This window comes from Nerophis lumbriciformis, linkage group LG28 (assembly GCF_033978685.3).
Source record: "Nerophis lumbriciformis linkage group LG28, RoL_Nlum_v2.1, whole genome shotgun sequence".
NCBI lineage: Eukaryota > Metazoa > Chordata > Actinopteri > Syngnathiformes > Syngnathidae > Nerophis > Nerophis lumbriciformis.
In genome coordinates, this window is record NC_084575.2 from 7150560 (window position 1) to 7177858 (window position 27299).

The window sequence follows — 27299 nt, forward strand, 5'->3', positions numbered from 1 at the left end:
CACCACTTGGTGGTGAGCTGGCTGCGATGGTGGGGGAGGATGCTGTACAGACCTGGCAGGCCCAAACGCATTGTGAGGGTCTGCTGGGAACGTCTAGCAGAGTCTCCTGTCAGAGAGAGTTTCAATTCCCACCTCCAGAAGAACTTTGAACATGTCACGAGGGAGGTGCTGGACATTGAGTCCGAGTAGACGATGTTCCGTGCCTCTATTGTCGAGGCGGCTGATTGGAGCTGTGGCCGCAAAGTGGTTAGTGCCTGTCGTGGCAGTAATCCCAAAACCCGTTGGTGGACACCGGCGGTGAGGGATGCTGTCAAGCTGAAGAAGGAATCCTATCGGGTTCTTTTGGCTCAAAGGACTCCGGAGGCAGCGGAAAGGTACCGACAGGCCAAGCGGTGTGCGGCTTCAGCGGTCGCGGAAGCAAAAACTCGGACATGGGAGGAGTTTGGAGAAGCCATGGAAAACGACTTCCGGACAGCTTCAAAGCGATTCTGGACCATCATCTGCCGCCTCAGGAAGGTGAAGCAGTGCACTATCAATACTGTGTATGGTGAGGATGGTGTTCTGCTGACCTCAACTGCGGATGTTGTGGATGAGGATGCCACCCGAACGCCTCCCTATGGAGGTGTTTCGGGAACGTCCGACTGGTAGGACGCTGCGGGGAAGACCCAGGACACGTTGGGAAGACTATCTCTCCCGGCTGGCCTGGGAACGCCTCGGGATCCTCCGGAAGTAGCTGGACGAAGTTGCTGGGGAGAGGGAATTCTGGGCTTCCCTGCTTAGGCTGCTGCCCCCGCGTCCCAACCTCAGATAAGCGGAAGAAGATGGATGGATGGATGGAAGTTGAATATGATTTTAGATTCAACAGACCTTATACAAGCATGAAACAGTTCTTTCAATAGTTTCTGAATTATAGGCTTTTGTAAACATTTCAATTAAACATATGCTTGTCTTTGTTACATGTTTCACCTTCATATTAAAAAAATGCTACAACTGCAAATATTGCTATAAGTCTTGGTTTTCTAATAAATGTGTCCTTTTAATACTTACAAAACTGAGCATTTTTTTTTAATCTTTCATTACACTACATAAAGCTGTTATACTCTTAGATATACAGTCCTTGAATCTTGAGTCAATCAATCAATCAATCAATGTTTATTAATATAGCCCTAAATCACAAGTGTCTCAAAGGGCTGCACAAGCCACAACGACATCATCGGTTCAGATCCCACATCAGGGCAAGGAAAAACTCAACCCAGTGGGATGACAATGAGAAACCTAAGAGAGGACCGCAGATGTGGGTGACCCCCCACCCCCCACACCCCCTCTAGAGGAGACCGGTGCAATGGACGTTGAGTGGGTCTAGCATAATATTGTGAAAATCCAGTCCATAGTGGATCTAACATAATAGTGTGAGGGTCCAGTCCATAGTGGATCTAACATAATAGTAAGAGTCCAGTCCATAGTGGGTCTAACATAATAGTGTGAGGGTCCAGTCCATAGTGGATCTAACATAATAGTAAGAGTCCAGTCCATAGTGGGGTCAGCAGGCATCCCGAGCGGAGACGGGTCAGCAGCACAGAGATATCCCCAACCGATGCACAGGCGAGCGGTCCACCCCGGGTCCCGACTCTGGACAGCCAGCACTTCATCCATGGCCACCGGACCTGTGCCCCACCTCCACAAAGGAGAGGGGGACAGAGCATAAAATAAAGTAAATGGCAGATTAACTGGTCTAAAAAGGGGGTTTAGTTAAAGGCTAGAGTATACAAATGAGTTTTAAGATGGGACTTAAATGCTTCTACTGAGGTAGCATCTCTAATTGTTACCGGGAGGGCATTCCATAGTACTGGAGCCCCAATAGAAAACGCTCTATAGCCCGCAGACTTTTTTTGGGCTCTGGGAATCACTAATAGGCCGGAGTTTTTTGAAGGCAGATTTCTTGCCGGGACATATGGTACAATACAATCGGCAAGATAGGCTGGAGCTAGACCGCGTAGTATTTTATACCTCAGTAGTAAAACCTTAAAGTCACATCTTAAGTGCACAGGAAATCAGTGCAGGTGAGCCAGTATAGGTATATATATACTGTATATATATATGTGTATATATGTATATAAAGGTGTATACATTATAGGCGTAATATGATCAAACTTTCTTGTTCTTGTCAAAAGTCTAGCAGCCGCATTTTGTACCAACTGTAATCTTTTAATGCTAGACATAGGGAGACCCCAAAATAATACGTAACAGTGTGGTGGAATTTCTGACCTATTGAACCATATTTTGTGTCTGTCACAGTCCGAAAAGAGAGCGAGGTCGAAAAGCATTAAGAATGTCTGCTCGTTTTTCTTTTTTCTATTCTGAACCATTGAAGGAGCATATGTAGGTTATAGTTGAACGAGTGGTCAGCCTGACCATTCTACAAAATGTTTTCATTGTTTATTATGGCCAAAGGATTCAAGGAGGTTGCAGAATAAACAGGTCCAAAACAACGGTACCTTGACACATGAGAGAAACACATAAATGGCCAAGTAGACCAAGTCTATGCATGATTCGCATGATTCTCCATTCATCCAACTTCTGCGGAGGACGTTGTCTGTTTGCATTGGCAATTCAATCCAACCTTGTACCAGTTGATTATGGGTAAATAAAACTTTTGTACTAAATTCACTTTTGTTGCTGTTTAAGATTCGGACCTTCCACCACATAAAATTGGCGTCACGAACAGGATGGTCTAGAACGGTTGATATCAGGACTCCCGGTATCTCAAGGCAGACAGAGTTGCATGTGCGCATCTAAAGTTAAGCAATTTCCCTTAATGTGTAAACGCTGTCTGTCTGAGATGGTCGGGACTGGTAAGACTAAATGATGAACCTGTTTTTGATAACAGATAGGTCTAGCCAGGTTCTCCAAAAACAACCTGGAATGGGGTATGTTATGGTTGGATTGGGTTGTTATATATGTGATTATATTGTCTGTGTGTTTGTTTGAAAACTTGTGATTTCTTGTTGTAACAATTGTCAATACGTGGACTTTGGCGTGGTTTGTTTTCCCATGGTGCAAAGGATTTGGACCGGACACGGCGTGAAGGTGAATACATATTTTAATTATACTAATAAAGTGTAAACAAAAAGCGTGTTCAAGGCGGAGATAAACTTGGCTAAGAAAACAAAACTTGCACAAAGGCAGAAACTATGGACATAAAACAAATAAACACTTACTGTGATGTGAACAGGGCAGCGTGGACTATGAACATGAAACAGAGTGTCAGGAGTGTGTCAATAGTGTGATGTTTCCAGGCTGACAATGGGCTTAAATAATACAGACATGATTAGTGACAGGTGCGTGAGTGCAAAACGTGAGACAGGTGAAAACTAAAGGGTTGGCATGGAAACAAACACAATGGAGCGTAAACAGAAACTGAAGAGTCCAACAACCAAACAAAACAAAACATGACTAAAACAAAACATGATCACACAGACATGACAACAATAAGGGGAACTGTTAATAGAATTGTGGTGGTTCAGGAGTGTCAAGCACAAACGATTTGAGGCAAATACATTTTTTAACTTCTTCCCCCCTCTGGCGTTGTCGGCAGAGGGGGCCTTCTTCTGCAAGTACACCAGATTAGCACAGTTTGGATACAGCTAAAGTGAAGGCCTTTTGAACTAACCGGTGGTATATTTGACTATAAAAAATTGTTGAAAGTTTGTGAATGTGCGACGCATCTGTCTTTGTGGAACTGCAGCGGTGAAAAGGCCTCATTTTAAGTGACCTTTTCAGTGACTCCGGTAAAAGAGATCGACTGAGCTGATGTTTGTCACGACGTTCTGATTAGTGTGCTGCAGTTAGACCAGGGGTCGGCAACCTTTACCACTCAAAGAGCCATTTTGACCAGTTTCACAAATTAAAGAAAACAATGGGAGCCACAAAACTCTTTTGAAATTTAAAATGAAATAACACTGCGTACAAAGTTTTTTTTTGCTTTGTGCTATGTATAAACCAGGGGTCTCAGACAGGCGGTCTGCACCTTCATATGAAAATGTAATGTTAGTGCGGCCCGCAAGTTTTATATGGACGGCACTTGACAGCGTCATACTTGCCAACCCTCCCGATTTTTCCGGGAGACTCCCGAAATTCAGGGCTACTATTCTCTCCAACGTCCGCTGATTTTCACCCAAGCAACAATAATAAGGGCTTGCCGTGATGGCACAGCATTTCACACTCTCTCCCACCTGTACAAACTGCGTGCTAGTTTATTCACATTTTGTATGCACGCCCTTATTTTTGTTGTTAGGGTGAAAATAAATAATAAAAAAGATCGGAGAATATATACTCCAGGAGATTTCTGGGAGTGGCACTGAAATTCTGAAGTCTCCTGGGAAAATCGGGAGGGTCGGCAAGTACAAGTGATGGGATCGGCAGTTCTTTTGACTGTACTGAATCACTAGAATCAGTTCCTTTAATTGAGTCGTTCAAAAAATTTGTTCACCGAATCCCCCCCCCCAAAAAAATAAAAAATAAAAATAGGAGGGGGCGGGGCGTGCGTAGTACAGTACAGTGCAGACATTCGCGGGAGAAGCAGCAAATAGGGTGAACGCGAGTCCCTACACAGCTCTGTGCATGCAGTACACCAGGCAGTGAGTGACACAGTCAGCACAGTTCAGTACGTGAACCTGAATCACTTCTGCAGCAGCAGTTCTGTGTGCAGGTCGGCGAATCATGAGTCAGTCAGTAACAGCTTCCCCAGCGGCAGATCTCGGTGTGTGTCAGTTCGCCAACGACACAACGACTCCCACACACACCCGCATCCCCTCACATCCCTGCTAATCTGTAAAGGTCTGGAAATTGTCCAAAATGTGTGTGTGTATGAGAAGATAGACAAATTATGTTCGGAAATCATATGAGTGAATCCATCCATCCATGTATCTTCTTCCGCTTATCAGAGGTCGGGTCGCGGGGGCAGAAGCCCAGACTTCTCTCTCCCGAGCCATTTCGTCCAGCTCAGAGTGAATAATAAATGTTGTTTATTATTATTAGGTTCTGATATAATACAGCTGTGCTTCTGGGTGAGAAAAATAGTTGACTGTTGAGGTTGTTTTTGTCTGTGTGAGTCTGATTGTGACTGTGTGATATTATAGTTTTGTAAAAAAAAGTGTCTGAGATTTTGATTACACAAAAAAGGCTCGCTCGTTGTTGATTTTTTTGTGCACGTGTGACGCAGTAAGAAGAAGAGGCGGCTCTGTTAGGAAACATTTTGAGATAAGAGGTGTGTCGTTGTGACGTGCTGCACGTTAGACGTGGGCCGGAGAGGTGTGTCACTGTTAGCATAGCATAGGTTAACATAAATTAGATTAGCATAGGATTAGTTTAGCATTGAGCTAGGTTAGCAAAAATTAGCTTACTGAGGCCTAGTAAGGCTAGGTTAGCATTTAGCTTGGCATTACAAAATGTGAGTGGACAGCTTTCTCAGTCTGAAGAGAGTGCTGACAGGTTGTACTGTTATCAGTTATAGAACATGATTTATTAACGCCTTTTGACATATCAGGGACATTTAATGATCACTTGACATGCAAATTCTACATATGACACCTTTAATATTGCTAAATTAACACAACACATCAGTTCAGGTAATCCCTGCATATTTACTGCTCCTGTTGTGTTCTAATTAAATTAAGTAATTCATTTATACAGCACACATTCTCATATTGTGTATTAATTATGATACATTGTTGTATTGTTATATTGCAGTAACAGTCAAACTGGTGTTCAACATATTGACGGACTATCCGTGACTGGTGAATTTATAAAATGACATGTGTTTTTGTAAAACTGAAAGTGAAATAAAAACGATAGGTTTTTTTTGCAAGAAGTGAGAAACAGCGCCCTCTGGCGTGAGTGTAAAAGCTTACAGCACCTGGTATTCCCAGGCGGTCTCCCATCCAAGTACTAACCAGGCCCGACCCTGCTTAGCTTCCGAGATCGAACGAGATCGGGCGTGTTCAGGGTAGTATGGCCGTAAGCCGAAAGACGAGGTAAAAACAACCTTTTTAAATGTAACTCTTACAGACGGGGTGAGAGACAATTATTATTTATCTTAGAGCCTGGCGCGCATGCGTACACTAATGTGCTTTTTCTGGCTGTGTGAGGTGCAGCTCTCCATCCATTGTCTACCGCTTGTCTCTTTTGGGGTGGCAGGGGGTGCTGGAGCCTATCCCAGCTGCATTCAGATGCCACCTCATCACAGCTCTCAACACTACTTTATGCTTAGGGACCGTCAATAAATCACTATTGTCTTGAAAAATGTATATCTGCTACATCAAAACACTGATTCATCTAAAAGAAGGTAAATAATTAGTCATACCTCCTTATTGTGCATGCCCATTATTTCATAATTCTAACATATATATATCCATGTTTTATATAAAAAAATAAGGATATTTTCCCAATAGTCTCCATGTCATACAATTTAGTAACCTAATTCCACTTATTAGTCATGCTAACCTTTTAGTGTAACGCACAACTTTTTATTTTAAAATAGGGTTTTATTAAATAAAAAAAGGTTTTTAATAAAGATCATGTGCGTGATATATCTTATACAGATAATTAGCAGCATTTTTATTAGCTCCAAATGAGAGTCAAGTTGGTTTTATGTTGGATAGTCGTAGTTGTTGCGGGAGCTAAAAATGAAACCATGGTTTTCAATATTACAAATTTATATAAAATCCAATTAAACTTACATTTTAAAACAAAAAAGTGTGAATCACAATAGAAAAAACACTTCAAATATCAAGTGAATTTGGGATTTTAGGTCATATGACCTATGAAAGTGATCCTATTTTAAAATAAAAGGACTAATGTAAAGTGGAATTTGGTTACTAAGTTGCATGATGACATGGAGACTTTTAAAACAAATAATTATTGTTTACATTAAAAAAAATATTTAAATGATAAAATCAGGAACGATATTAAAAATGTAGGACTATTTATTTGACCTCCTTTTAGATGAATCAGTGTTTTGATGTAGCAGATATACATCTTCCAAGACAATAGTAATGTATTGACGGTCCCTAAGCATAAAGTAGTGTTGAGAGCGGCACCTCTCCTGCAATCTCCCCGCAGCATGAGAGAGCAGTGTGGGCACAGTGAGGGGGAGCTTCCGCTGGAGCTCCGGAGGCAAATATCCACCGTGAAAGCAACTTGACCGCCGTAGCAAAGGAAGACAATCACACAGCCAGAAAAAGCACATTAGTGTACGCATGCGCGCCAGGCTCTAAGATAAATAACAATTGTCTCCCATCCCGTCTGTAAGAGTTCTATTTAAAAAGGTTGGTTTTACCTCGTCTTTCGGCTTACGGCCATACTACCCATATAAGCTACTGTTTATTTACCAAAATAAGTTGTATGTCTTTGTTTTGAAAATGTAAAAGTTTATTCTTATTTTCAGAATGTTGAAATAGTTGTACCGGGGTTGGGGGGGGGCTGGTTACTTGTTTCTCTCGCGAGATCTGGAAAAGAGCTGGTTGATTGTTTCTCTCGCGAGATCTGACAAGACTGCGCGCGAACCAAACAGGGCGAGGTAAAAGCAAGATGGCGTCTGACGGTGAAGACGTTATTGCAGTCGTCACAGTTCAGTGTTCTTAATCTGTGCGTCCATGTACACATATATGTCCTTTATTACACTCTATTAAATAGAGTCATAATAACTGTTTGTATATTAGTCTGAGCGCACTTCTCCAGCTAGCTTAGCTTGCTAGTTAGCTTAGCTTGTTAGCTGCTAACAAAGAGAGATGAAAACACATCGCTAAGCAGAGATCAAGTGTGAGTGTAAAGTGTTGTGATTGTGTGAAAATGTGCGAAAGAACCATAGCAGAGTACGAGGAGGAACTTTGTCCAACAAAAGAGGAGAAGGAGCGACAACATGAAAAACATCAAGTTGTGTTACACACAACAGGTTTGTTTACTTCTTACTCTCACATCTTTACTAACTTTATATTTATTATTAACACTTTTCTTCAATAGATTGTCTATAGGAAGATGAATTGTCATGTGAGGATGTTCAGACACACAATATTTATGAGAGGTTGATGTTCCTCTCAGTTTGTAACAAAGTGTATCAACATGTTTACACAAAACTCACACAGTCACCGGGGGAATATTCCAGAGAGCAGGTTAAGTGCAAACTCCTGAGTATGTGAAGCTCCAGAGTTTGACCTCCAAAAATAAGAGAGGTAAGACAAAGTCAGAGTCAGTTACCATGGTAACTGACGCTGTAAACCTAGCCTGCTAGCTGGCAGGTTTGACAAGTTATTTATGTGTGTAAAAGCTATACTGACCTGTTATTTCCTTCATATTGGTGCAGCCATTAACCTACTACAACACCTGCTACATCCACCTACTCAGTGGCCTAGTGGTTAGAGTGTCCGTCCTGAGATGGGTAGGTTGTGAGTTCAAACCCCGACTGAGTCATACCAAAGACTATAAAAATGGCACTCAGCATCAAGGGTTGGAATTGGGGGTTAAATCACCATAAAAATGATTCCCGGGCGCGGCCATCGCTGCTGCTCACTGCTCCACTCACCTTCCAGGGGGTGATCAAGGTTAATGGGTCAAATGCAGAGAACAATCTGGCCACACCTAGTGTGTGTGTGACAATCATTGGTACTTTAACTTTTTAATGTGGCAGTGATTGTGGAAAAAACAAAGCCTGATCTAAAGATGACATCTTGATCTCATACCATCTGAAACCAATTGGCCGTTCATTATTAAGTGAAATGTCTTAAAGTCGCTTAAATATGTCTTTAACCAAGCAACACTATTTTATCCAGTTACTCGATTAATCGAAAACATTTCCAGTAGAACACTTGATTAATAACATTTTCAATAGCCACAGCCCTATATTTCATGTACGATTTAATATTTAGCATGTAGGAGTTAAAATGTGTTTTGTTTGTGTCCTGTAGACATCCATCAGCTGATTGGACACCAAGAAGAATGTCTCCCTCATCTGCAGGGGGACAGTTTCACTTTGGAGGATCCACAGCCCTCACACATGAAAGAGGAAGAGGAGGGAGAGTGTGTTGTAGGACAGGAGGAGGATGATGTCAGCAAGTTTCCACTGACTGTTGTCTCTGTGAAGACTGAAGAGCATGAAGACAAAGCACCTGAGTCCTCACGGCTTCATCACAGTCCAAGTAAGCACAACATCCACATATCATCTAATACAATGTTTGTGACACATGTTCATCCGGGGGCCACATTTAAAGTTAAAGTTAAAAGTTAAAGTACCAATGATTGTCACACACACACACTAGGTGTGGCGAAATTATTCTCTGCATTTGACCCATCACCCTTGATCACCCCCTGGGAGGTGAGGGGAGCAGTGGGCAGCAGCGGTGGCTGCGCCCGGGAATCATTTTGGTGATTTAACCCCCAATTCCAACCCTTGATGCTGAGTGCCAAGCAGGGAGGTAATGGGTCCCATTTTTATAGTCTTTGGTATGACTCGGCCGGGATTTGAACTCCCAACCTACCGATCTCAGGACGGACACTCTAACCACTAGGCCACTGAGTAGGTAGTATTTATGACTAAAGATGGAGATATACTTGCTTTTTAACACCACCATTTAATAATGAATGCTCATCAATCATCAACAGTGTAATTGCTGGGGTGTAACCATGTGACCTAGAGGCCGTCCTCCTTACCTCACGTGGTCAAATGAAGGCAAACATTCAATATGGCTACTGTTTATTTACCTTTAGCAGCACATATGTCAGCATATTTCAAAGGTTTAGTGGTGAAGATTAGGGATGTATACCAAGTACCATTTTTTTTAGTACTGGTTCCTAATTATGTCGTCCATGAGGACCGTGAAGATTCTGGACTAATGACACAACTATTTGTATTTTTAATTCCAGCTGACTGACGTATCTATTACACGTTGTCACATTGAGTTCAGCTGCCGCTGCTACACATTAACATCAGCTTTGAATAATGACAAATAAGGAAGCAACAACACGCAAAAGTTTGATGTGTGTGTGTTATTGACAAGAAGATGACATAACTGCATTTCACCTTGCACTGCACACATAGTTGACTTCTTTAAGACTTCAAATAAACAGCTGTTTTTTTCTTCTTTTTTCTTTCTTTATTTAATCAGGTAAAAATCCCATTGAGATCAAAGATCTCTTTTCCAAGGGAAACCTGGCCAAGAGGGCAGCAGCAAGGTTACATTAAAAACAGTAAACAACACATAAAACATAAAATGTACAACATTAAAACTTGCTGACATAACACATGTGCATACAGACAAGGTAGACTGCAATCCTTTCACAGAAGCTTTAAACTCATGTCATGTAACAAGGGTTTGAAGTTGAATATTGGATTGTAGGTTATTCCAAGCCTTCACTGCTGAAAACCTAAATGCTTTCTTGCCCAGTTCAGTTCTTACTTTGGGGACGACAAATTGCAGAACATTCATTGAACGCAGATTGTGACTTCCTTGTTTCTTTGTTAAAAGACATGCCAGATAAGATGGGGTGATACCCAGAATGGTTTTGTAGATGAACACATACCAATGATTGAGGCGTCACGCACATAAAGATGTCCAGTTAACCATTGAGTATAACACACAATGGTGAGTAAGTTAACCATTGAGTATAACACACAATGGTGAGTAAGTTAACCATTGAGTATAACACACAATGGTGAGTAAGTTGGTGATGAATGTCAGTGCCCCGTGGTACACACTATCCAGCTTGTGGAGACAACCAGCAGTAGCATTCATGTACAACACATCTCCATTGTCAATAACAGGTAAAAAGGTTGTTTCCACCAATTTCTGTTTCACAATAAAAGAAAAGCAAGACTTGTTTCTATAATAAAATCCCAGTAAAAGTTTCAGTTTTTTTTTACAACACACTGAATGTGTTCCTTAAAACTCAAGTGGTCATTAATTAAAAATCCTAAATATTTAAAATCAGATACTAACACAATTTTGTAGCCCATTTCTTGTTCAAATGTTCTCACACAGTGCTGATCTTACAGTTTTTGATGTGGTAAAGAACATACACTTTGTTTTCTCTGCATTTAAAAGCAGTTGAAGATAGCAAAGTTGTTCTTGTACTCTGTCAAATGCTTGTTGTAGATATTTAAAGGCCTCAGCAGGAGTGGGTGCTGTGCAGTATATGACAGTATCATCAGCGTAGGAATGGAAAGTTGAGTTCGGAATATTCCGTCCAAGATTATTAATTATTAATTAATAATGGGCCCAACACAGAACCTTGAGGGACACCCTTTTTCACTTGCAGTACGTCCGAGAAGGAACCCTCTATCTGAACAGCCTGAGTTCTGCTTGTGAGGTCATTTGCAAACCATCCAACTGCTTGCTGGGAAAAACCAATAGCTGAAAGACGTTTGATTAAAATGACATGATCAACAGTATCAAATGCCTTTGAAAAGTCAATGAAGAGGGACAGACAGCACTGCTTCTTGTCAAGAGCTTCAGTTACATCATTTATAAACTTCATAGCAGCAGTAACAGTACTGTGATTTCTGCCAAAACCTGACTGAAATGGTGACAGAATAAAGTTGGTGTCCAAAAACTATTTTATCTGTTCACTGATAAGGGATTCAAGCACTTTTGCCAGAACAGAGAGTTTAGAGATCGGTCTGTAATTATTTAGATTACTAGGGTCACCTCCTTTTAATTGGAGGATTACAAGGACAGATTTCCAATCCAAGGGGATTTCATTTGAAATTAGAGTAAGGTTAAAAATGTGAGTCAGTGGTCCAGCTATAATTTCAGCTGCCAACTTTAGGAAGAGCGTCTCCAACTTATCTGAGCCAGCTGGTTTTCTAGGTTTAAGTTGTTTTAGAGCACTCATTACCTCTGTTGTGGTAAAAGGCGTAAAGTTAAAAACTTGGGTATTTTCAACGGTTCTTTTTGTTAGCGGAACTTCAGTAAAGTTGTCAGAATTATAGAGAAAACCAGAGGAAATAAAATGATTATTATAATGACTACCCATTTCTCTTCTGTCACTTACTCTGACACCATCAACAAGTATACTAGGTGGGAGATTGACTGAATTACAGCAGGCGGACAAAGATTTGATGATTTTCCAAAACTTCTTTTGGTGTTTGAGGTTTTCAGTTGTTGTGGAGAAATAAAATTCTGATTTGACTTTCCGAAGGAGAGAGGTAAATTGATTTTTTAATTGTCTAAAATTCAACCAATCTGCTTCCAACCCTGACTTGCGTACCCTGGCCCAAGCAGCATTACGCTCATGCAATACATCTGACAGGTCCGATGTAAACCACTGATTGTCACGTCCTTTAACCCTACATTTTAAAAGGGGCATGTTTGTTCACTATACTCAAACAGTTTTTGTGAAAATATTTCCAAGCCAGTTCAACATTATCAAAAAGAGCAATTCTATCCCAATTAAAAAGATGCAAGTCATGTAAAAAAGCTTGCGTCTCAAATAATTTCATATTATGTTTTTCAAGAAGACGAGGCTTGCTTTTAGGAATCCTTGTGTCTCGCACTACTGCAATCACACAATGATCACTCACATCATTAGGGAAAACACCAGATACAACACATTTAAAGGGCATATTTGTTAGAATTAAGTCAATGAGTGTAGCTTTTTGAGGGCATTTAGGATTAGGTCTTGTAGCTGAGTTAATTAATTGTGTTAAATTTAGAGATTCACACTGTGCTTTCAAAGAGTCAGACACAAATGTGAGCCAGTCCCAGTTCAAATCACTATTTAATTGTATTTCAGTTGAGACAGAAGCTTCACAAGAGTAGATAGGGAATTACTAGGGCAGGGGTCGGCAACTTTTACCACTCAAAGAGCCATTTTGACCAGTTTCACAAATTAAAGAAGATAATGGGAGCCACAAAACTCTGTTGAAATTTAAAATGAAATAACACTACATACAACGTTTTTTTTTTTGCTTTGTGCTATGTATAAACCAGGGGTCTCAGACACGCGGCCCGCACCTTAATATGAAAATTGAATGTTACTGCGGCCCGAGAGTTTTATATGAATGGCGCTTGACAGCGTCATACTTGCCAACCCTCCCGATTTTTCCGGGAGACCACGAATAATTTCAGGGCAACTATTCTCTCGAGCGTGCCATGATGACACGGCATTTAACGCCCTCTACAACCTGTACAAACAGAGTGCCGGCCCAGCCACAGGATGTATGAGGCTTCTGCTAACTCACACAAATGACAGCAATGCATACTTGGTTAACAGCCACACAGGTCACACTGACGGCGGCCGTGTAAAACAACTTTAACACTCTTACTAATAATGCGCCACACTGTGAACCCACACCAAACAAGAATGACAAACACATTTCGGGAGAACATCCGCACCTTAACACAACATAAACACAACAGAACAAATACCCAGAATCCTTTGCAGCCCTAACTCTTCCGGGCTACATTATACACCCCCCCCCCCCCCCCCCCCCCCCCCTACCACCAAACCCCGCCCACCTCAACCGACGCACGGAGGGGTTTGGGGGGTGATGGTTGGGGGAGAGCAAGGTTGGGGTGGGCGGGGTTTGGTGGTAGCGGGGGTGTATAATGTAGCCCGGAAGAGTTAGGACTGCATGGGATTCTGGGTATTTGTTCTGTTGTGTTTATGTTGTGTTAAGGTGCGGATGTTCTCCCGAAATGTGTTTGTCATTCTTGTTTGGTTTTGGTTCACAGTGTGGCGCATATTAGTAAGAGTGTTAAAGTTGTTTTATACGGCCACCGTCAGTGTAACCTGTGTGGCTGTTGACCAAGTATGACTTGCTGTCACTTATGTAAGCAAGCAGTAGTTGAATACAACATGTGGCTTGGCTGGCACACTGTAAGTACAGGTTGTAGAGGGCGTTAAATGCTGTACCATCACGGCAAGCCCTTATTATAATTGTTAGGGTGAAAATCTGAAAATATTTGTCCCGGGAGATTTCTGGGAGAGGCACTGAAATCCGGAAGTCTCCCAGGAAAATCAGGAGCTGAGCCGCATCAGAGTGATCAAAGAGCCGCATGCGGCTCCGGATCCGCGGGTTGCCGACCCCTGTACTAGGGGCAGATGGAGGCCTATAACACCCCACTACCATAATGTGGTGATTTCTAGCTAATTCAATTTCAAGTGCTAACAGTTCAAGTTCTTTACTTACTGATTCAGAGAGCACTAATTTAACATCAAACCTCTGCTTAATATATATGGCCACTCCACCACCTTTTCTTTGTCGGTCAGTACGATAGACATTATAGCCATGAATGTAAATATCTTTATTAAGCACAGATTGTTTAAGCCAAGTTTCAGATAAGACTACAATATCAGCATTTGTTGAGTTTATCCAGATCTTTATCATATCCAGTTTAGGGAGTAAACTCCGAACATTGATATGAATAATCCCAAGACTAGTTTTAAAATCTGTAGGTGGAAAACCTTGTGTAGGTGTATCAGGGCCTGGATTAGTCTCAACATTTCCCGAGAGCAATAACAATAATATAACTAAACATTTGCGCTTAAAGTTACCATCTTTTGAGTCAGTCTTTAATCTGTGAAAGTAAGTTCTCACAATAGGGGAGGATGCAGTAATGTTGACGTGATCTCTCAAAACAAGGAAACAATAAGAATGAATGGACTCTACCATAGTATGCAGCCATTTGGTTTTGTCCAAAGTCACAGAAATCTTCAACTGAGATAAGGCCGAGGTTATTTTGTAGCTGTCACGATGATGAAATGTCAAATTATCAAATATGTCAAACTGTGCATCTTGAAGTAGCATAGCTCGTGGGTGGGGGTGACCAGACCCATTTGGGACACCAGTAAAACCACACGAAAGTATAAAACACAATATAATAATTTGTGACATAGTGAGAGGAGAAGTTCCACTTGTTTTACCACTTTTGAAGATGTTAGCAGACAGGGCTAAAGACTAGCAACCAAGGCCGACGGGTGGAAGCCCGTAGACAAAGCCAATGGCTGGAGGCAAACAGCAGGTCGATGGAAGGCTAGTAGGCAGGTCGATGGTGGAAGGCTACCAGGCAGGTCAATGGTGAAAGGCTGGTAGGCAGGTCGACGGTGGAAGGCTAGCAGGCAGGTCGATGGTGGAAGGCTAGAAGGCAGGTCGATGGTGGAAGGCTGGTAGGCAGGTCAACGGTGGAAGGCTAGCAGGCAGGTCGATGGTGGAAGGCTAGCAGGCAGGTCGATGGTGGAAAGCTAGCAGGCAGGTCGACGGTGGAAGGCTAGCAGGCAGGTCGATGGTGGAAGGCTAGCAGGCAGGTCGATGGTGGAAGGCTAGCAGGCAGGTCGATGGTGGAAGGCTAGCAGGCAGGTCGACGGTGGAAGGCTAGCAGGCAGGTCGATGGTGGAAGGCTATCAGGCTGGCCGATGGTGGAAGGCTAGCAGGCAGGCCGATGGTGGAAGGCTGGCAGGCAGGTCGATGGTGGAAGGCTGGCAGGCAGGTTGATTGTGGAAGGCTAGCAGGCAGGTCGATGGTGGAAGGCTAGGAGGCAGGTCGATAGTGGAAGGCTGGTAGGCAGGTTGATGGTGGAAGGCTAGCAGGCAGGTCGATGGTGGAAGGCTAGGAGGCAGGTCGATGGTGGAAGGCTAGTGGCGCGGTTGGTAGAGTGGCCGTGCCTGAGGGTTCCTGGTTCAATCCCCACCTTCTACCAACCTAGTCACGTCTGTTGTGTCCTTGAGCAGGACACTTCACCCTTGCTCCTGATGGGTCGTGGTAAGCGCCTTGCATGGCAGATCTCGCCATTAGTGTGTGAATGAGTGAATGAGACGGGATGAGTTTGCTAAGTACAAAAATGAGTCGAAATTTTTGAATGAAAGAAACTTCTGTTCTAAATGTGTCCTCTAGATGTCGCAATAGCAATTCTTTGTATCTTTGTATATGATGCTACATATCTAAAACACAACTAAAACACATGATGTTAGCGCACCAGTCGGGGAAAATGAGCAAACTACATCAATAACATCCTGTAATTTGATTTTGATATTATTTATTTATCTTGATGGATTGAAAATGAACACCAATGAGTTGACTGATGAACATTATCACATAATTGATTCTGAAAGTGTAAAAAAGGACAACTAAAGATAGAATACTATTGTATGTAAAAAAAAAAAAACATGATTTGTACATTTTCAGAATGTGTTTGTTCTATTTGTAAACAAAGAAAACAATCTGCAATTTTCTTTATTTTTACGTTATCTTGCCGTGATTTTAACAGTCCGGCCAACTTGGAGTAGATCTTTCTCCATGTGGCCCCCTATCTAAAATTAGTTTAAACACCCCTGGCCGAGATCTTCCTACGAAAAGCAGATACGAGAAAAAAATCTAATTATGAAACGGAATAGATCCCTAAAGATTTGTTGAGTAATATCAAGGATTATCCGTCGGTGGCGTTCCCAGACATGTGGAACTATCTTGAGTTCCAGACGTCATTCTACACCACAAATTGTGGTTAAGTTTAGAGATAAAGTTTAGGTGTCATAGACCGTATACAGAATAAAATATTTACACACTTTATATCAGTGAGTGTAAAGTTAAGAATGCCTCAATCAATGCTGCCTTGTACTTATAATAAAACTTGCTCCTCATCAAATTTCCAAGTCTGTTTTTGTACTCACTTTTGAATAAATTTTAGTGGCTGGGACAAAAGGAAGTATATCCCGTGTTTTTATTGGTTGTTTTGTTACACTCTTTTAACACAACACACGAAAGAACACAAATAATGTCATTGTGTTAACAGTGTCAGTCCAAAACTATTTCTATTCTCTCTTTATCTTATTGACTTATTTACCCAACAGACGTTCAACAGCCCCTTCACATTAAAGAGGAAGAGGATGATCCACAGCCCACCTACATTAAAGAGGAAGAGGAGGATCCACAGCACACCCACATGAAAGAGGAAGAGGAAGATCCACACATGAAAGAGGAAGAGGAGGGAGAGTGTGTTGTAGGGCAGGAGGAGGATGATGTCAGCAAGTTTCCACTGACTGTTGTCTCTGTGAAGACTGAAGAGCATGAAGGCAAAGCACCTGAGTCCTCACAGCTTCATCACAGTCCAAGTAAGCACATATCATTTTATTCTCAGGGCATTCAATCCATCACAACTGGACTGTTCACTTTGTCTTAGAAGACTCAGCCAAGTAGGCTTCATCACTTCATGCTCATACACTTCAAGTCTTAAATCTAATCATTGGAATTTAGAGGGGAACTGCACTTTGTGGGGGAATTTTTCTATCGTTCACAATCATTATAAAAGACATGATGGTGGATCTATATATATATAAAAAAAAAATCACATTCTAATTAGGACTGGGCGATATGGCCTTTTATTAATATGTGGATATGTTTAGTCCATGTCACGATACACCATATATATGTGGATATGTTTAGGCCATGTCACGAATTTAGAGGGGAACTGCACTTTTTGGGAATTTTTCTATTGTTCACAATCTTTTTAAAAGACATGATGGTGGATATATATATACAAACAAAAATACATTCTAAGTAGGGCTGGGAGATATGGCCTTTTATTAAAATCTCTATTTTTAGTCCATGTCACGATACACCATATATATGTGGATATGTTTAGGCCATGTCACGATACACCATATATATGTGGATATGTTTAGTCCATGTCACGATACACCATATATATGTGGATATTTTGCCTTAGCCTTGAATGAACACTTGATGCATATAATCACAGCAGTATGATGATTCTATGTGTCTACATTAAAACATTCTTCTTCATACTGCATTAATATATGCTACTTTTAAACTTTCATGCAGAGAGGGAAACCACAACTAAGTCAATTTAGCAAAAGTGTATTTATTAAACAGTTATTAAGCAGTGGTACAAACATTCATGTCATTTCAAAACAGAAAGTGCAAGATTGTCAGACATTTTAAAACAAGCTATTAGTTCACTTCTGTGCATGATGTCACTAAGATGACATATCAAAACAACACTAAATTAAAGTGCACTTTCTGTACAGAACGCCACTACAATAGTTTAAAACAAATGAAGTGCACTTTTGTGCATGATGTCACACAATATATTTCAATAAGTGTCATATAATAATGAGCTGCATAATAGGAAATCAAATAGTGTATGTCCTTCACTATGTGGTAGGTTCCTGCGGACGATATCTCCTTCTGATGTGGAAATGGTTGCTTGGGCATTTTGTTGGTGTGGCACAGAACGGAGATGTTGACATGCAGAGTTTCAAGCACTCTTCATTCTCTAGCGGGTGACTTTTCAAATGATGCTACATTAGCAGTGCTGCTACTTTTTGTAGCAACGCTTTTGCCGCATACTTGTTCACCATCTACCCGCTTGAAGCCAAACCACCGCCAGACGATGGACCCCCTGCTGTTTGTTTTGGGAACTATTTCTTCCTTCATTTGTTACCAGATTGGCACCTTCTTTCTCTCGTATTACCAGTAGCACCACAGCTAACGTTACCATGCCGCTACCTGTCTGCTCCGTGAGAGCGTATGACGTTGCACACGTGACAGTATGTGACGTATGTAAGAAGGTGCGCTTGTTTTATGTCTCTGTGAGAAGGAGAGACAAGAAAGAGTGAGAAGAGCCTGTAGTGTAATGCCTGCAGCTAAAAGCAACTGTGTGAGAACGTATACTCCAATATCACCATATAGTCATTTTTATATCGCACAGAGACAAACCCACAATATATCCAGTATATTCCATACATCACCCAGCCCTAATTCTAACTCATGAATGTAAATAAAAGTCCACTTGCAATGGAGCCAATGGGAGGTCCTCTATAACCATCCAAAATACACCAACAATACTCCATTTGCATTTTGTGGCTTGAATGTTCACCAAGTGTTAGTTGAGTTGAGTTTATTTGGAACATGCAAGCATACAACATGATACATCACACATGCATGCATACAACATGATACATCACACATGCATGAATACAACATGATACATCACACATGCATGCATACAACATGATACATCACACATGCATGCATACAACATGATACATCACACATGCATGCATACAAACATGATACATCACACATGCATGCATACAACATGATACATCACACATGCATGCATACAGCATGATACATCACACATGCATGCATACAATATGATACATCACACATGCATGCATACAACATGATGCATCACACATGCATGCATACAACATGATACATCACACATGCATGCATGCATACAATATGATACATCACACATTCATGCATACAACATGATACATCACACATGCATGCATACAACTTGATACATTACACATGCATGCATACAACATGATACATCACACATGCATGCAATATGATACATCACACATGCATGCATACAACATGATACATCACACATGCATGCTTACAACATGATACATCACACATGCATGTATACAACATGATACATCACAATTTCCAGTTTGTCTTTTCAACATGTTGGAAAAGGAGTAGGAAGACTTACTTACTTACTTACTTACTTAGTCCTCTTGCACTTCAGGGCGCGTAGAGCCGACCATAGCAACCAGGTCTCTCCATCTGGGTCTGTTGTGGGCAAGGTGTTGAGCTTGTGCCATAGTCACATTGCAGGCCTTAAGGTCCTGGGCTAATACATCCAGCCAGCGAGTCCTGGGGGCGCCTCTAGGGCGTCTCCAGCCAGCTCGCTGCGGGTTGAAGTCCAGGATTTTGCGCGTGGGGTGTTCCCCCGGCAGGCAGATGACATGGCCATACCTGCGCACTCGCCGCATTGCCGCGAGGCGAGAGGCTGGGAGCTGTTGGGTTAGCTCTCTTAGGGTCTTGTTGGTGACATGCTGGCTCCACGTGATGCCTTCTATCCTCCTGAGGGCTCTGGAATCAAAGCCATCTAGCCTGGCCGCCAGGATGTTATTCAGCGGCCATGTTTCCGAGCCGTACAGAAGGACAGAGATGACAGAGGAATTGTAGACCCTCAACTTGGTGTCCCGAGATATGTGCCGGTGTCGCCACAACGGTCTCCACAGGGACTGCATGACGGAGGCTGCAAGGGTGCGACGGCGGTCCACCTCTCGTTTGAGGTCGCCGGTGTTGGTGACTGTCGAGCCGAGGTATCTGAAGGTAGGGACAAAGTGGACAGGGGTATTCTCAAATAAGAAGGGTGGTGGGTCTGGTCCATCGCCGATATGCATGAGTTCGGTTTTGGACCAGCTGATTTTCAGGCTGAGCTGTTTGGTCTCCTCATCAAACACACCAAGGGCCTCCCTGAGCTGGTCAGCGGTCTCACTGAACAGGGTGGTGTCATCGGCGTATTCGAGGTCCTTTAGGGTGTAGTTTCCAAGTGACACCCCGGGGACTCGCACACAGACTCTGGACATCAGGTGGGCGATGACACAGTTAAATAGTTCTGGTGCGGCAACACAGCCTTGCCTGACCCACTCAGAGTCTTTACAGCTCACCCGCACACAGCTTTCTGCACCCTGATACAACTGCTGAAAGAGTGTGGTGATTTTAGTTGGGACTCCGAGGGACTTCAGGATGTTCCAGAGGGACCCGTGGTCCACAGTGTCGAAGGCAGCCTTAAGGTCAATGAAGGCAATGTAGAGGTGCCGGTCCTTTCTGAGCTCCCGGGCCTTTTCTATTAAGAGCCGGATGGCAGAGATGTGATCCATGGTGGAACGATTGAGCATGAAGCCGGCCTGTTCTTGGCGGCGTCTGCTTCTGGTTGCAGGTAGAGCTCGGGTGAGTAATATGCGGGTAAAGAGTTTACCGGGGATGGAGAGGAGTGTGATCCCTCTATGGTTGCTGCAGGTCAGCTGGTCTCCCTTATGCTTCCAAAATGGTAGTATAATGCCCCGCCTCCAGTCATCAGGCAGCGACTCAGAGACCCACACATGGTTGATGATCTGTGTGAGCCAGAGGATGATGTTGTCTCCTCTGGCCTTCAGCATCTCTGCTGTGATGGTACATAAGCCAGGGGCTTTTCCATTCTTGAGTTTCGTTAGGGCTGCTCTGACTTCAGCTGGAGAGACAGGGGCGGTGGAGCAGTCCGGGATTGTGGTGGTGTGGGTGGTAGGGGTGGGGTCTTCTGGGGCAGGGGGATGGTTGAGGAGCTCGCTGAAATGCTCCTTCCAGCGGCTGATGCAATCCGCTTCAGTGGAGAGGATGTTGCCAGCCTGATCCTTGACTAGGAAGCAGCGCTGGCGGGGGCCCGCTTTCCCTTTGCGGAGCAGGTTGAAAAGCTGCCGCAGGTTGTTGTTTTGGGAAGCCGTCTCCATGGCTGTCGCCTGGTTGCTCCAGAAGTTCGCCCTGTCGCGTCGAATAGGCAGATTGCGTTGGCTGTTGAGGCGTCGATACAGGTCCAGGTCTCCCCGCAGACGGGCTGCTCGTCTGTTATTCACGATATCTAGTGTGTCTTGTGATATCCAGGGCTTCTTGGTGGCAGGTCTCGTCCGCCCGATTGATTCTTTGGAAGCCTCAATGACCTTGTTTTTAAAGTGAGGCCATTCTTTATCAATCCCACTGGAGAGGGCATTGAATCGGTTTGCGATGGAACATCTGTACGTCTCCATGATGGTCGGGTCTTGCAGTCGTGAGGAGTCTAGCCTGGGGGAGGCATTAGTTAATGCCCCTGCCTTGAACTTCAGCCGCATGTCGGCTATCAGCAGGCGGTGGTCGGTGTTACCAAGCTGTGCACCTCTGAAGACACGGCAGTTGGTGATGGATGTTTTCCAGCGGCGGGATATGAGGATGTGGTCGATGGCTTTCTTTGTTTTTCCATCCGGGCTGTACCAGGTCCAATGATGGATCCGCTTCCGGGGAAACCAAGTGTCGGCGATGCAGAGGTTGGTGGCTCTGCACAGATTAAGCAATCGTTGGCCGTTATCATTGGTGGTGCTGTTGATAAAGACGGGACCTGTTACTGCCGGGAGGGTGAGGTCCTGGGTGGAGATTGTAGCATTGGCATCTGTGAGGACGATGACAATGTCATGAGGGGGGGCTGCCAGGATGGCGTCATGTAGCCGGTCGTGGAAGGTGTCCTTTGCCTGGTCTGGGGTGACATCAGTTGGGCTATAGGCGACAATAACTGTCATCTTCCCATGTTGGTGTAATAGACGGACAGAGAGCAGTCTATCACTGACTGGTTTCCAGCTGATGATTGACTTCCTCCGGTATAGCGGGATGGCTAGGGCTACGCCGTAGAGGCCTCTACCATCATTTGGGCCACTCCAGAGAAAAAGGTGGTCGCCGGCGGTGGTCTCTCCAGTACCGCGCCAGCGTGACTCGCAAAGGCCAGCGAGGGTAATGTTGTAGTTGGAGAGTTCATGGGAGAGAAGTGTTGCATAGCCGGGGCGTAGGAGTGTTTGGACATTCCAGCAGGCAATGCGGGTTTTGTAACGGAGATCCAAATGTCGTAGTTCGAGGGCATGCAGGGGTCTGTTGCCAGGGTAGTCCGTCCGGTTAAATCTAGTTGCTCTGGTTGGATTCGTAACTGTTTAGTTTTCACCATGCTGGGTAGTTGGCCCTGCGATGGCTAGTCAGCTGGTGGGGCTGCCACCTTACAGCATGCTGACAGGCTGTGAACCCCTTACGTATGGCAGGGGGTTCGGCGGAAGCTGCTCATTAGTGCCATCCTGGTGCCGTGAGCCCCCCGAAGGTTACAGGTTCACCATGCACTGAGCCCAGGCAGGCACCAGGTAGGTTTAAGCTGTCGCACCTCGTCAAGGTTACACAGTTCCTTGTCCTGGTGGGGTGAGGCCCCCAGAACAGCGACAGCGGCCCCCAGTACAGCGACAGAACAAGTAGGAAGAAGCAGAGCTTATTTAATTCTACCCCTTTTCTTTTACATAACAGTTGCGAACACTTTTGTTCACTTCCTGTTCTCAATGTGTTCACAATATACTCCATAAGTAATCACAATAAAAATAAATAAATAATAATGAGTGAAGTAAGTTATATTTCATATGGTGAGATGAGTAAGATGATGTAGAAAATGAATAATGGATGAAATAAATTGAGAATGTTTATCTTCTTCTTTGTACTTTGTAAACACTTTAAGTGTGAAGAGTTTCTTGAAGTGGATCATATTAGTACATTGTTTGATTGCTTTGCTTAATCCATTCCATCATTTAATTCCACATACTGATATACTGAAGGTCTTAAGTGTTGTACGTGCATAAAAATGTTTTAAATTACATTTTTCTCTAAGATGATATTTCTCATCTTTATTTGAGAATTGTTGTACATTCTTGGCTAGCAGGTTATAGTTTGCTTTGTGTATCATTTTAGCTGTTTGCTAATTCACTATGTGGTGGAATTTCAGTATTTTTGATTCAATAAATAAAGTGTTTGTATGTTGTCTATATCCAACATGATGTATTATTATAACTGATCTTTTTTGTAACACAGTTAATGAATGAAGTGTACTTTTGTAGTTATTTCCCATATTTCTACACAATAAGTCAGATATGTAACACTAGTGAGCAGTAGAGAATATGAAGTCATTTTTGTCCCAGGACTTATTTTGCTTTATTCATTATTGCAATGTCTTTTGCCACCTTATGTGGTATATTTTTTACATGAGATTTCCAGTTCAATTTATCATCTGTTATTACACCCAAAAATCCGGTTTATTTTACCCATTCAATGTCTACTCTGTCCATTTGGACTTCTCCTGTAACCAAATAGCATTATTTTACTTTTACTGAGACTCAAAGATAGTTTGTTTTTGTCAAAGCATCTTTTTAATGTGTTCATTTCTTCTGTTATTATTTGTATTATTTTCTGTGTGTTCTCTCCTAAACAGAAAGCAGTTGTGTCGTCTGCAAATAAAACTAACTAAGTCCTTTGTAACTTTACAAATGTGGTTTATATAAAGATGAAACAATCTTGGTCCCAGTATTGATCCCTGGGGTACACCACAAGATATATCTAGCCGTGTTGACATATTTTCACCCATCTTCACATATTGCTTCCTGTTGGTTAAATAGCTTCTTACCCAGTTCAAGACCAACCCTCTGATGCCATATCCTTCTAGTTTTGTTATAAAAATATCATGATTAATTGTGTCAAATGCTTTAGTTTAGTCCATGAATACGGCGGCCGCACATTCTTTACCATCTATTGCATTGCTCATTTCCTCTGTTATTTGGATTAATGCTATCCATGTTGAGATATTTGCTGTGAATTCTGGTGTGTAGTTAGTAAACTGGTGTATGTCTCCATTCTTATAAATTGGTACGACTTTTGCAATTTTCATTTTGTCAGGGAATTTGCGGGTTAGAAATGATACGTTGCTGATATATGTCAGAGGTTCTGAAATGTCTTCTATAACCTTTTTTATGGTTACCATATCTATTCCATGACAGTCGGTTGAGGTCTTGGATTTACAATGTTTTACAATTTTGATTATTTCTTCTTTAGTCACGTTCTTAAGAAACATGGAATTGGGATTTCTGTCTATGAGCTCACTCAAGTCCTCAACTGATCCATCATCTGCATTTGGAAATCTTTGTTCCACATTTTTTCCAATATTAACAAAGTAATCATTAAAACGTTCAACTATTTGGTTCATATTGTCATTTTTTGTATTTCCATGTAGAAAGTACTGGGGGTAATCTTTCTTAGCAGCATTTTTAATGATGCTATTTAGGATGCCCCATGTTGCTCTCATGTTGTTTCTGTTCTTCTTTAATAATTGTCTGTAGTATTCCTTCTTACATGTTCCTAGTATACCAATTAGCTTGTTTTTATATTTATTATACTTATTTTCTGCCTCTATAGATGTCTGTGTTATTAATATTCCATATAATGTCTTTTTTTTGTGACAAGCATTTTTCAGTCCTTTTGTCATCCATGGTTGGTTGTTTTTCTTTTGCTTCTTACTAACTTCTTTCCATGGACAACATAAACATTGATATTATACATGTGGGCCAATATATATATATATATATATATATATATATATATCTATATATATATATATAGATATATATATATATATATATATATATATATATATATATATATATTTGATGTGGCAAGCTACTTTTGCAGTGTATAGCTTAGCTACATTTAATTGAGAGTATAGCTTAGCTCCATTTAATTGAGAGTAACTTGTAGCTTAGCTTACTACATTGTCCAGGTAGCTTGCCCATCACTGTCTATTTGGCCTAGCTCACATGTCAATAGTTTGAATACTGCAAACTTCAATACAGTAACACCTCATTTGTTCTGCAGACGTCCAGCGGGTGTCAGCGGGGAGTCATGAAGAGGAGTGGCACACCAGTGTGGGACAGAAGGAGCTACAGGCCCCCTCCCACATTAAAGAGGAGCAGCTTCATGATGAAGATGAAGCTCAGTCCTTACAGCTTCATCACAGTCAAAGTGAGGAGAACAGAGGGGCGGAGCTTGTAAGTCAACACATCACAGAAGCTGATGGAGAGCATTGTGAAGATATCAAGTCAGAACCAGACAGCATCTTTGCTCCACTGTCAGACATGGACCACATGATGTCACACTCTTCTGATCACAGTGACCACATCCAAAAACCTTTGGAGAGTAAAAATGACTCTAAAGGTGATACGAGACATCACACTAACAACAAACACTTTGAGTGCTCTGAATGTGGGAAATCATTTAGAAAGAAGAGTCATTTTACAGAACACATGAGAACACATACTGGAGAGAAACCTTTTGCTTGCTCAGCTTGTGCTAAAAGATTCAAAACTAAGAAGGAAATGATATTACACATGAGAACACACACAGGTGAGCAATCTTTTGCTTGCTCTGTTTGTAAGAAGAGTTTCTCCAGAAAGGAACACATGACCACACACATGAGAACACACACTGGAGAGAAACCTTTTACTTGCTCTGTTTGTAAGAAGAGTTTCTCCAGAAAGGGTGACATGACCACACACATGAGAACACACACTGGAGAGAAACCTTATGCTTGCTCAGCTTGTGCTAAAAGATTCAACACTAAGAAAGTCATGATCACACACATGAGAACACACACAGGTGAGAAACCTTTTACTTGCTCTGTTTGTAAGAAGAGTTTCTCCAGAAAGGGTGACATGACCACACACATGAGAACACACACTGGAGAGAAACCTTTTGCTTGCTCAGCTTGTGCTGAAAGTTTAAACACTAAGAAGGAACTTATATTACATGTGAGAACACACACAGGTGGTAAACCTTTTACTTGCGCCGTTTGTAAGAAGAGTTTCTCCAGAAAGGAACACATGACCAGACACATGAGAACACACACTGGAGAGAGACCTTTTGTTTGCTCAGCTTGTGCTAAAAGATTCAACACTAAGAAGGAAATGATATTACACATGAGGACACACACAGGTGAGAAACCTTTTACTTGCTCTGTTTGTAAGAAGATTTTCTCCAGAAAGGAACACATGACCACACACATGAGAACACACACTGGAGAGAAACCTTTTACTTGCTCTGTTTGTAAGAAGAGTTTCTCCAGAAAGGGTGACATGACCATACACATGGGAACACACACTGGAGAGAAACCTTTTGCTTGCTCAGCTTGTGCTAAAAGATTCAACACTAAAAAGAAAAGTATATTACACATGAGAACACACACTGGAGAGAAACCTTTTGCTTGCTCAGCTTGCGCTAAAAGATTCAACACTAAGATTGAAATGATGTTACACATGAGAACACACACAGGTGAGAAACCTTTTACTTGCTCTGTTTGTAAGAAGAGTTTCTCCAGAAAGGAACACATGACTACACACATGAGAACACACACTGGAGAGAAACCTTTTACTTGCTCTGTTTGTAAGAAGAGTTTCTCCAGAAAGGGTGACATGACCATACACATGAGAACACACACTGGAGAGAAACCTTTTGCTTGCTCAGCTTGTGCTAAAAGATTCAACACTAAGAAGAAAATTATATTACACATGAGAACACACACTGAAAAGAAACCTTTTGCTTGCTCAGTGTTAGAATAATTATGTATATATTATCACACTAACTTTAGTATCCTTAAAGTCTGTTGCTTTAGTTATTAGTTATTGTGCTCAAGTTAGACTTTTCTATTTGTGCAAGGACAAAAACTTCTTGTCTGAGGGGTGGCCTCAGCCACAGATGTTATCTTTGTTTTAGCCCGCTAACAGCCAAGGACTTCAAGGACCACAACGAAGATAAGACGACAACACGCAGACGAAGCAGAGACTTGAAGGACCTCAATGAAGATAAGATGACAACATGCAGACAAAGCGGAGACAAGGCGAAATCACAAGGCCCC

The 27299-nt window shown here is 42.2% G+C and overlaps 1 protein-coding gene and 1 non-coding gene across 2 annotated transcripts; one reads left to right on the top strand and one right to left on the bottom strand.

The window, feature by feature from the left end:
• Positions 1-5902: 5902 nt before the first annotated feature.
• On the bottom strand, positions 5903-6021 carry LOC133571165 (5S ribosomal RNA). Its single transcript, XR_009810321.1, has one exon. It is a non-coding gene; the product is annotated as a 5S ribosomal RNA (ribosomal RNA).
• A 9020-nt stretch (positions 6022-15041) lies between these two features.
• Positions 15042-27114, top strand: LOC133570522 (uncharacterized). Its single transcript, XM_061923205.2, has 3 exons — positions 15042-15063; positions 16837-17097; positions 25265-27114. The coding sequence occupies exons 1-3, from the start codon at positions 15042-15044 to the stop codon at positions 27001-27003; spliced, it is 2022 nt and encodes a 673-aa protein (XP_061779189.2). The 3' UTR covers positions 27004-27114.
• The last annotated feature ends 185 nt before the right edge of the window (positions 27115-27299 follow it).

What these genes read in the sequence shown, in the direction of transcription:
- LOC133570522 (XM_061923205.2), top strand. Translation starts at nt 15,042, where the DNA reads ATGGTGGAAGGCTACCAGGCAG. An exon ending in GGTGGAAGGCTACCAGGCAG is followed by an intron (nt 15,064 to 16,836) that starts GTCAATGGTGAA and finishes TTTACCCAACAG; the next exon opens with ACGTTCAACAGCCCCTTCAC. An exon ending in ACAGCTTCATCACAGTCCAA is followed by an intron (nt 17,098 to 25,264) that starts GTAAGCACATAT and finishes TTTGTTCTGCAG; the next exon opens with ACGTCCAGCGGGTGTCAGCG.